Source organism: Theobroma cacao, chromosome 9 (assembly GCF_053813885.1).
Source record: "Theobroma cacao isolate CCN51 chromosome 9, ASM5381388v1, whole genome shotgun sequence".
Taxonomy (NCBI): Eukaryota; Viridiplantae; Streptophyta; class Magnoliopsida; order Malvales; family Malvaceae; genus Theobroma; species Theobroma cacao.
In genome coordinates this window covers 1,332,141-1,344,204 of record NC_142647.1, presented here as the reverse complement: position 1 = coordinate 1,344,204, position 12,064 = coordinate 1,332,141, and the positions used below count along the sequence as shown (strand labels likewise).

Here is a 12,064-nt window from a genome sequence, read left to right as displayed (position 1 = left end):
AATAGTGAATTGGAGTAGATATGCATGCACCTCCAAATTTGATGAGTTGGGGGGCAGGAATTTTGTATATATTAATAGCCCTCGTGGATGTCATGGAGGAGGTGCAGGTGGAGCGAACCAACCTAGGAAAGAATGCATATTTGCTATAATCCATAATACTATAATTTAATGTTAAGTGCCATGCTTTTTCCCCAGACTTGGTCAAAACAAGGAGTTGAATAATTAATATTGCAGGGATTCCCACTTCCATAGGGTGAACTTGAAGAAAATCAATGAACCTGGGAAAGAAGAAGAATCCGTACATCCTTTCTCTGACTAGGAACCACCCACCTCATGTTTGTCATTATTGGGAAAGGTCTCCAACTGGGTAATTTTCTTTGTCCTTTTTTTTTTTTTTTTCTGTAAAAAAACATTGCTAGTTGATGTGTATATGCATATGGAAATGAGTGCCAAGCATGAGCTGATTTGAAGCAGAGAACTGATCAACTTGCTTGCAATGAATGGGAAAACCTCAGATGTACAGGCTGCTGCATTACTAATTAATAAACAAAATCAACATAATGGCACGCACTGCATGTGGTTGCATTCAATGAGAAACAATTTTTTATGATTGCTATTAACTGCCGGCTTACTTACTTTACTTCTATCTACAAGAATTGAATAGAAATCTTCTGTTTTTTTTTTTTTCTTAATTTTACATTTAGGGTTCAGAGCTTAAGAGATTTTGGATTCTAAAATTTATGGTTTAGAATTTAGGGTTTTTAGTTTCATAATATAAATTAGGACATATGATGTAAAATTATAAAAAGAGACACAAAATAAGAGTAGAAGATTTCTATTCACGAGAATGAACCCTTTCCAATTTCAATGATGTATTTACACAATACCTCAAAAGTAATCATTTATTTTTCATAATCTTTCACTTCAACGGTTAAATTTTAAAATTTTTATTTTGAAAAAAAAAAGAAAAAAACTTTGTAGGTTGTCGTGTTTTTTTAATTTTTTTGACATTAGCATGGGATTTTTTTTTGGGGGGGTGGGTGGGGTTGGCTGGCCGGTTGGGGGAAAAGGCAAGGATGTTTGCAATGGTTCTCCATGATAGTGTTTCATATACGTACATATGTGGTTCACATTTCAGATTTCCCAATGTTAGTATGTCCCAAATGGGGGGCCAAAGGCCAGATTGGCATGAGTCTCTTTCCATTGCCCAACGTATCAGAAAACAAACACCTTTGCAAGTTGATGTCTTGAAAGGAATTTCTCACAACATGGATTGTTGCTCTTGTCTACTCGTCCAGATTCAACATAAGCTCTCTTCCTTTCATTCTGCTTTCACGTCCTTCTCATGGACCTCCCTTTTGCGTTTTAATTTTTCTCAAATCTTTTTCAAAATAAATATGTGAGATGGTACGGTTCCTTATATCGTATCTTTTTCGCATATTTTTTTTCCTTATTGGTCCAGTGATACAATGACAACACGATAAGAATAACTTTCCTTTCTCTTAATTAACATCCGTAGGTTTAGAAAAGAGAATATTATGCCTATTTCTTTTTCATCGGAGTAAATATTTTAACTTCAAATCTTAACTACGGTTATAAACTAATTTCACAATTAATGCCTTGCATATCTTTAAAGAATGTATTTTAATGTGAGGGAACCGACCCAGTTGGGATGCACAGCTTTGTGTAACCATGGGGTGGCATCATAATTTGGTCATTCCCATTTCTCCTGTACTCCCGCGGATTCTGGTCATGGCGACATGGACATACAACTGGATCCGTCAAAGATTGTTGTTATAAAATTCCAAGTTGAAGCAGGGTATATTCTCTATTTGTTTACATGCAAATTGAAGGTTTAGAGGTTGGCAAAAGCAGCTGAGAATGGATCACATACACGTGCATTGCCGAATTTCATGAGTCGGAAGGAAAACCCTTCTCGGAAATATGGCTGGTTGGGATTTGGGGAATGTACTAGGAAGATTGCATCAAGCCCGACTTCCCAAGAAGTTGACTACATTTTCACCAAACTTTAAAACCCTTTCTAAACGTACCAGAACCATAACAGGGTTCAAGAAAATTCACCTAAACTAAGACTCTATTTGATAAAGTTGACAAGTTTTTCCGAAAAAGTTTTCAACCTTTTACTTTGTTCTGATGGAAGAAAGTTCTAACGAATGCATGTAAAGAATTTTACAAATCAACAGAAACTATTGTGTTGACGGTCTTCTCTTCTCTTTGAAATCGATTCTATAAATCTTGAGATTGATCTCACTTGCAAAATATTGTTTTTCTCTTCTTGTAAGATTGATCTCACAAAACAATAAAGCATCATTATTTTCTTCTTTTATTTCTTTATTTATTATTTTTATTCAATTATTTGGTCAAAGTCATACCATTATTCCTATTTGACTAGTTTCATAGGACGTTTCGAGGAAAACCCAACATGTTAGTGGAATATTTTATTACAATGGGTTATAATGTGCTACGACTTATAGCGTGACATGGTACTTCAAAGTTCTTATACTTAATAGTATTTCTTAATATATTAATGAAATTTTGGAATCTAAAGTAATTATGGTGCTTTTGATCAATGAAACATTTAAAAGGCTATATTATATAGACTTAAATATAAGGAGACAAAATTATGTGTTAAATACATTATTGGAGTAATGTCTTATGGACAGTCCATGTATTTGCCATGCATTATCTAGTTGGTACAAAAAAATTAAGTAGCCCACAAACATTGTGTTCGAGTTTATCGGTTTTGAATCTTAAGACTTATTTCGGGTGTATTATTTAAATAATTTTATTGACATATAGTAAAACTTTTCATTTTTCCGATAACACTAATTTAATTCTTTGTTTATAACTTTTATATTTCTTTCAACAATCTTAATCAAAAAGGAAAGAAACAAAGATTTTATATGTTTATTAATGTCAATCAATGTGAAAATTGAAGATGATAGTTAACAACCAAAAAGAAATGGAAATGCTTGTTGGCTGGCTGGTTGGACCTAACTTGCCTTCAATGGAAGGATGGTTCTTAGCATTGTGCATGAACACAAAGTCACATTGTACCCCACCAATTCCATTAGGTAGGTACCCAAGAAGCTTCCCCTCTCCCCTAATTTTTGTAGACCCAAACCTCTAAATTTGATCATTGAATATGTATTGTAGCCAAATTCAATGCTAGCTAGCTCTTCCCAACCAAACCCACAACTTAATGTCAAAAAATAGCACTATATATGTTCCTAAATTGCAAAAGGGCACTGTACAATAAATGCCTAAGAATAAATATTTTAATAATTTTCATGATTTTGATATTTACAAGCTATAAAATCTTGAGTCTCTGTCTTCTTTTCTTTCTTTTTTTTTTTCCATTTTTTGTATTTATTTAAATAAAACGATAAATTTCATTATCCTATTAACTGAGACATGATCTTTTTACTTTTGCTGTTTTCCCAAATATATTATTGCAAAGCTCGAGAGGTTTTTTATAAAAAAAAATAAAAATAAATCGAGTCCCAACTACTTATTATTAAAATATTTTGACCTTTTATTAGATGATATAAATAAAGTATGCAACATTTAAGGCATGATGTGAAGAGAGAGTTCAAGAGGAAACACATAACGTTTTGTAATTAAATTCAGTTCCATGAATTGAGACAACGCATTATAAAAACTATAAATGTCAAATTAAATAACTTTTCTAGAACTAATCTCTGCCACTACTATATTTATTTATATTAAATTCTCATTTAATTATGAAAAAAATTATACACATTAATGTATGTTTGCCCCCGAAAATTGGGTCAGTTTTTGGACAGCAAATAAAATTGAAAATTTTATGACTAACTAATATATGATCCACTCAAAATTCTCTATAATTTCTTTTAATAATAACTTAATTTTACTCTCAAATATATTTTTACTATTGATTCTTGATTTAAAACACAAAAATAAAAAATTACAAAGAGAGAATAAAATATAAGATTATAATCATAACATATGTAAATACATAAGTGTTTTAAGTATTAAGTAATATTATTTATATAAAAGCTATTTGTTATCTATAAAATGAAAAAAAAAAAAAAAAAAAAGCTAGCTTATTCCATGATAGGGTTTGACAAGTAACGCACAAGGTTAGCTTAATCGGGTATCCAAACACTTCGAGTATCCAAACACTTGTCCACAACAAATGGGAAATAAAAAAAAACCAACAAAAGCAAAAGCGGTAAGCGGTATGTGGTATTGAAATGGTGGGAGAATATAACAAGGAAAACCAATTCTTTGCTCAAATACATTGCATGTGGGCTCTCTCCGGTGTATTGACACATACCCAAACCTCTCTCCTCTCGTAATAAAAGCTACCCTTTTGCCTTTCCGCCCATCTTTCATTTCTCTTTCTCCACTGGTTTTTTTCTTCTTCATCCTTTTCTCTCTCGTTTTTTGCCCTATCTAATAGGGTTTTCATGTCCTACTAGCTCCAATCTCTCTCTCATGCATTCGTGTTTTCAAGCTACATACGGTGACGTTTTAGCCTTCTTCCTTGTTGGGTCTCTCTTTTTTGCTCTCTTTGGAGGGTTTTTGGGCGGGGAACAGTGCAGATTTGACCTCCCGGGGTTTTTTGAGCTGTACTTATGTCAAAGCTCTTTTCTTTCAGTGGTAAGCTCTTCATTTTTGCTCGTTTTTAGCTTTGTTTTTTTTTTAAGCTGTTTTGCATCTGGGCATCTTTCATTTGCGTTTATCTTGTGCTTTGCCTATAGATCGGATGTGATAAAGTTAGACCCTTCTTTTTATGTGAATATCTTTTAGATTTTTGAGATTGTCTTTGATAACTTCAGGATCATGTCTGATTTTAAGAGCTTTTGATATTTTCTGTTTTGGTGTTACAAAAGATGTGTCTTTTGTGTATTGGGTTGATTAGGTAAAGGAGGAATTTTCAGTCATGGTTGTGAATTAGTTAAATCAGGTTGATCTGGGGGAAGAACTTTAGTTACCTTTAGGTGATTCTAGTTGTTGGTTTTTTGTTACTTTGAAGACTTGGAAGCTGTGAAGTGGTTGTAGTTGTAGATCAGATGCTTAGATCAGATTAGTTTTGTGGCTCTTACCAGTTTTGGGCTTACGTGTTGTCCTTTACTGTCTAATATATGGGACAGCTTGATGTTATAGAGGAGCTTTAGATGTATCCTAGCTGATTTGTTTGTGGTTTTATGCTTCTTTCAACTGGAAAACTATAGAGGTGTTTGGGTTGTAGATCAGGTCTATTCTGAACGGATTAGTGGGGATTTTAAGGCTCATAAGATTGTCTTTTGGGCTGTAGATTGTTTGTTGTGAAATATATGGTCTGTGGGACTACATCTGTGATGGATTTATGAGCTATAGATTCAAAGTCCCTTCTGGTTAATGGATCTTATGGGTTTTGCCTTATGGGGCTTTGGTGTGAATCTTTGGAATCTAGAGTTTGATCTTCAAGACATATTCATAGGTTCCTTGTTATTTTCTTTATGTTTGTTGAACATGATATTAGTAGAGATGGGTGTGGTTTTTGAGAGTTGTATGTGGTCAACAATAATACTGAACAACTGCTATTTAATCAGAAATCTTTCAAAATTCTTTGGATTTTCTTATATTATTTTGGTAGGCTTCTGTGTTCTCATCATGGTTCTTGGTTCTTGATTCTCAGGAAGTGATGATTTTTGCCCTGGGGGGTCAATTTACCCAAACCCCAAGGAGTCAAGCCACTTTTTGTCCCTTGGACATCATGTGGATGTGTATTTTCCTCTTCGCAAAAAGTCCCGCATCAGTGCCCCATTTGTGTTCTCTGGAGAGAGGTTTGAGCAGAAGAAGCCATCAATCGATGTTCTCCCTGATGAATGCTTATTTGAAATCTTCAGACGGTTGCCTGGAGGCCAAGAGAGGAGTGCCTGTGCTTGTGTTTCCAAGCGCTGGCTTACACTTGTAAGTAACATCCGCAAAGATGAAATCACCACCCAAGCTTTGAATCTCAAGGATGAGAGTACTGATAAGAAGGGTGGAGTTGTTTCTGAGGATGAAGATCAGGATGTTGAGGGTGATGGATACCTCTCTAGGAGCTTGGAAGGGAAGAAAGCAACAGATGTTAGACTTGCTGCTATTGCTGTCGGAACTGCTAGTCGTGGAGGATTGGGCAAGCTTTTCATTCGAGGAAGCAATTCCAGTCGTGGAGTGACAGCTGTTGGTCTCAGGGCCATTTCCCGTGGATGCCCTTCTCTTAGGGTTCTTTCCTTGTGGAGTTTGTCTTCTGTTGGAGATGAAGGTCTGTGTCAGATTGCTGATGGGTGTCACCAGCTAGAGAAGCTTGACCTTTGCCACTGTCCTGAAATTACTGATAAGTCTTTGATTGCTGTTGCAAAGAGCTGCCCGAATTTGACTGATCTGACCATAGAGGGTTGTGCAAACATCGGAAATGAAGGTCTCCAAGCTGTAGCATCCTGCTGTCCCAATCTAAAGTCTGTTTCAATCAAAGACTGCCCCCTTGTTGGAGATCAAGGAATTGCAAGCCTGTTGTCGTCGGCATCATATTCCCTCACAAAAGTAAAGCTCCATGCTTTGAAGATTACCGATGTCTCTCTTGCTGTTATCGGACACTATGGCAATGCAGTGACTGACCTTTCTCTTATTAGCCTTCCAAATGTGAGTGAGAAGGGCTTCTGGGTGATGGGTAATGGGCATGGGCTACAGAAATTGAAGTCTTTCACAGTTACATCTTGCCGTGGAGTGACAGATTTGGGACTTGAAGCTGTTGGAAAGGGTTGCCCAAATTTGAAGCAGTTCTGCCTCCGCAAATGTGCTTTCTTATCTGATAATGGATTGGTGTCTTTTGCCAAAGCAGCTGGTTCACTAGAGAGCTTGCAACTGGAGGAGTGCCACAGGATCACCCAATTTGGGTTTTTTGGTTCCCTTCTTAACTGTGGTGCAAAGTTGAAGGCTATTTCTTTCGTGAACTGCTTGGGCATTAAGGACCTAAACTTGGGATTGCCTTCCCTATCCCCTTGTGAATCCCTCCGATCACTGTCCATCCGTGACTGCCCTGGTTTTGGTGATTCTAGCTTGGCTACATTGGGTAAGTTGTGCCCTCAACTGCAGAATGTGGAGTTGAGTGGGCTTCATGGAATAACAGATGCTGGGATTCTTCCATTGCTCGAGAGTTGTGAGGCTGGTTTGGTGAAGGTTAATCTCAGTGGTTGTGTGAATTTGAGTGACAAAGCTGTTTGTGTCATGGCTGATTTGCACGGGTGGACTCTAGAAATGATAAATCTTGATGGTTGTAAGATCAGTGATGGTAGTGTGGTTGCAATTGCAGAGAACTGCCAGTTGCTCAGTGATCTTGATGTCTCAAAGTGTTCCATCACTGATTCTGGAATTGCAGCTCTTGCCCGTTCTAATCAGATCAATCTGCAGATTCTTTCTGTGTCTGGTTGCACCATGGTCTCAGACAAAAGCTTGCCTTCTCTTGGAAAATTGGGTCAGACTCTCTTGGGATTAAACCTGCAGCAATGCAAGGCAATCAGCAGCAGTGCAGTTGATCTGCTTGTGGAGCAGCTATGGAGGTGTGATATCCTTTTCTGAACTAAGAGATGTAGGTTCGCATTATCAACAATGCAGGGTTGACCAATCTAGAAGCCTCATAATAGCCTTTGTGAGTAGCAGCAGTTTGTGTAGTTTTTGGGTCCGTCAATGGGTCTTCTATCTTCCAGTACTCAGTCCCCTTTTCCAGGGAATATGGCCATTCTCCTTTTTTTCGCAGGTTTCCTTTTATCAGAGATCTGTTACTAGATTTTGAATCCCAGTAATGGGTGTTGGTTTCTTCATGGCTGAATATCCCTGAGAATACAGTTGCTGGGTTCTGGATTTTAGGGTATCTTTTCCGCATCTTTATGGTTTTATGTTTGCTGGGTGCTGGCGCATGGCGTTTTTGCATAGCCTTGTTCATTTCTACTTGGGCTAAGCTCTTTCTTGATATTTGCCCTCCCAGTACCCAATTTGGAGTTTATCCATTGTTGGTTTTACCGAGTCTTTCACGTTTTTGAACTCAATGTTCTACACGTGATGGTTGGGTCTTCTGTTTTCCTCAAGGGTGGATTGAAGTTATTAAGAGTCATTGTAGTTGTGGTTGCTTTTGGCAGTTCCAAGTTTAGCGCCTAGCTTTCATGGGCTTTGGCCATGGCAGCAATTTATTTAGCCTGCCATGACAACTCTTGGGAGTTGTTTTTTCTTTTACCAAGCCCTTGTTTTGTTGGTTTCATTTGCTCTGAACTGTACCCTGTAACCTCTCTACAATGTTGTAATGAATTTTATATCTGCCCCTGGAGGTCATGTATGTTTCTATCCCCGTGATTAATATGTAGAAATGATGTGATGACCATCAGCTATGGTATGTGATTAAGTTTGAATGATGATTGATAATTTCACTGATCTAATTTCCTGGAACTGTTTTTGACTGTTGAGGTAGGTAGGAATTATGGGTATAATGTTACAGTATGTAGCAAAAGGCCATCCTATTTATTGCAGTATTTTCCTTTTAATGAGAAGTGTTGGTCTACCATCCTTTTCTATCTGGACCATTGCCCTTTATTCCTTTAGATTGAACTTCCTTGGAGTTTCCTTGACCTTTCCGCGTTTATTTTACTCCTTGGATTATGAATTTTGTCTAATTTTAGATTGTTGGAAGCAGTAAAAACCAAGTATGAAGGGCAACAAAACTGTTCCTTGGAATGGCAACCAAGCAGAATCATAGAGTAGAAATTCATGCTCCCAACAGGTTGAAAAAACCCAAAATCTGTCTAGATGATTGTGGATCAAAAGGCTGCATTTAAGAAAAAAAAAAATCTGGAGTTCTTGGAAAGAGCATCTAATAAAGTGGAAACATGTCTTTCTTTTGTCAACAATCTTTCACCATCCCAATTATATCAAGCTTGACTTTGGATTCCAATTACCAAGTCTTTCAATGATAATCAGGAAAAGAAAATCCATTATTTTATGGTTCCATTATCTCCAAAGATGTCATCAAAAGCATCATATCTCCAACACTAATTTGAAAGGGAAATTAAAATGTAGAATAATTGCTCATTGATCATCCGATTTGTCAAATCGTGCCATAAGAGAATATGGGCTTGATGATCTTTTCCCTGGTCCTGAAATTGGGCCTTGACATAGGAGAGAGAGAGAGAGAGATGACAATGTTTGTCATAATTGAATTTGGAACGAGAACCAGACTTCCTGTTTCACTTCATCAGTTTCATGTTCCATTCTCGCAGGCAAGGACACTTAAAAGAGTTAAAATGAATGTGTTTATCTTGCTAAGGAACTAGGAGGGCTCGAAATTGCCTTGGCAGAGCAATCCAAGATCAATATCGAAATGCCCAAGCTTTGTTTCTTTCTTTCGTTTGCGTATTTTGCCAAGGCTGCTAAGCCTCTAAACCCTTCACTCACACTTGAAAGAATGTAAAGTTGAATACCTGTCTGCCTATCATCTGATTAAATTTTTCCTCAAGGTAGTGTCACTTCCAGTTACTGTAAGTCTGTAAGGTATTGCTGTTGACAGGACTCATCCTCTTAACAGACTGATGCATCACCACACTGACCCACAGTTTCTATAAGTTCTTTCTGACAATTTGGCGGTTTGGTCTTGCTGGATAAAGCAATGACTTTGTTGAGTAAGATAACACACCTCATGTTTTTTCAGTTGTGCCTTTGCTTTCTGTAAAGCATTGCTGCAGGCCTTTCAGGTTGCACTATATATCGTTTGTTTCCATTGATTTGTGCCAAAAACAAAATAAAAAATTAGGAACAAGGAAAAGACATCTTAGATTTTGGTTTTCGATTAGAATTAATAGCATTAGTGTTGAGAACTATGGTTCAGGATTTAGCTCTTGCTAAAGAAAATGAGAGAAGCATAAACCTTTCTATAGCATTCAAGTATATCACACAGCAGAGATTTGCAGAATCAAAATTTAAGCAATGTTTTTGTTTTGTTTAAGTTAGTGGGGGCCTTAAAATGTAGAGTCCACCAAAAAGGTCCTGTCAAAAACACAATAATTACAGCAGTACTGAAGCAAGAAAACCGCAACGTGTCCCAAATTGGTGCTACATTATCCGAACGGGGAGTGAATTTCCTGTTTGACTTCATTTTCCTGTTTTAAACTGGCCGTGATAGATAAAGTCATTTGGAAAGATGTATCTTGTGCAATGTTACACTGTAATGCATTTAATGGACAAGCCAGAAAGTACCTCCAGAGAAATGTTGTCTCTTATGCTGGCTGCAACAAAGTACCAGTCTTCTTTTCATGCTTTCATTCCACCATTTCCAATTGTTTATGCATCCAGTTAATCCAAAATCAAATTCTCTGTCTTCCTTGATAATTGGTTTTCCATCTTCTCTGCTCCATACATTCTCAGCTAACCAAGTAATTCAGAAGAAACAAGTCAACCTTGATGGCAGCTCCATCATCTTACTATCAAAATAAGCTTAAAATTGCTGCAATTCTCATCTTTTACGTCGCGTTTCTTCCTTCAGAATCAGGTGATTAACAATTAAAACCAACGCCACTTGATGGGGATATTTAACAGAAACCGGCTAGTGGGGTTTTTCCAATGGTTCAGCCATTAACTTTTGAATTCTAGAGAAAAGAGTTTTTGATAATTATACCACATGCTTATATGTCATGTTAGTGTACTCCTTGATTCCTTACTTGTACATTCTGCTTACCCTTGGCAGCTGCGTTGGGTTTTCCTAGCTACAAAACCGGAGGTGTCCATGAAAGAGAGAAGCTGCAGGTGGGTTCAAGGCCTCCAGCGTGTCTAAACAAGTGCTCGAGTTGCAGGCCATGCATGGCTACTCTGGTTATTCAGCCTCCTCAACGGAAAACATACACAACATCACGCCCTGATAATCATGACATCTACTATCTCCTCTCCTGGAGATGCAAATGCGGGAATAAGCTTTATCGTCCCTAAATGCCGAAGCTCTATCCACTCATCATTTCAGAAAGATTGCAGCATCTTTAGCAGCTTAACTAAGATGCCTTCTAAACCTCAGGCTTTGTATTTGTGTTTGTGTTTACAAGTTTGCTTGTATATGTCTTTGCCGATGTGGTTTTGACAGTTCCCAAACTCAGTTATCTGTTCATCTAATGGATTTAGAGTTCACCTGCTTGTGCTTGTGCTTAATTGGGCATGTAACATAAATTTCTAATCCAGTCTTTCCAAATTTAGGGTAGCTAGATAGATTGCAGGCTCCTCAGGCATGTTAATCAAAGTACATTTTTTACAATAAAAGGGTGTCTGAACATTGATCTTATCCATTTCCGGACAATCAATCTCAAACTAAAGACAAACTGATTTCTGTAAAGTTTTTACAATTTGAACGGTTCTTGTCTTTGGAGAGTTTTTTACGGTGAAGACATAGCATATGTGAGAAACAAATTCGGACCATGCAAGCTCTTGGGATAAACATCAAGAACACCATGTTGCAAGAAAAGGTAGACCACCGAGCCACTGACCTGTGGCGTGGAGACCAAGCATCGTTACCTATTTGGTATCCTGCATGATTTTTCTTGTTAAGATAATTATAAAAATTATTTAGTTAGAATTGTAATACAATACTGTTACCTTGTTAGACAATAATATTTATTTAAGAATTTAAGTTAAACTATGAATAGGATTAGTGTGTATATGTATATATATAACATTCCTGTCTGTTTCCTTAGGCTTTCATCAAACAAGAGAAAAAGAAAAAGCAGCAAAAATGCTTCTAAGAAGCTCATCACCGCCAGTCCTCACAACGTGCATTCCTCAGAGCTCGCCTGCGGTTGACTCCTCACGTAGGCTCCCATCAAAACCGATTGCCTTGACAGCCTCATCGATCAACAAAATCCAAAGAACATCGCCGGAGTGCAACATGAGGCAAATGGCTATTCCAAGGCAAAAGCTACCTAGTGGCGGTGTTGGTGTGAGGGCTGGAGGAAAAGGGTTTGGAGATTGGGGTCGAGGGGAACAAAGTTTGGACGAGTATTACCAGAAT

At 37.3% G+C, this 12,064-nt stretch overlaps 1 protein-coding gene across 1 annotated transcript; it reads left to right on the top strand.

Moving 5' to 3' along the window:
• The first annotated feature begins 4,389 nt into the window (after positions 1–4,389).
• EBF1 (EIN3-binding F box protein 1) lies at positions 4,390–8,358 on the top strand. Its single transcript, XM_018127234.2, has 2 exons — positions 4,390–4,665; positions 5,687–8,358. Exons 1-2 carry the CDS (start codon positions 4,641–4,643, stop codon positions 7,609–7,611), a joined length of 1,950 nt encoding a protein of 649 aa, XP_017982723.2. The 5' UTR covers positions 4,390–4,640; the 3' UTR covers positions 7,612–8,358.
• Positions 8,359–12,064: the final 3,706 nt, after the last annotated feature.

Coding starts and splice junctions, on each gene's coding strand:
- EBF1 (XM_018127234.2), top strand. CDS start 4,641: ATGTCAAAGCTCTTTTCTTTCAGTG. Junction 4,666..5,686: donor AAAGCTCTTTTCTTTCAGTG/GTAAGCTCTTCA, acceptor CTTGATTCTCAG/GAAGTGATGATTTTTGCCCT.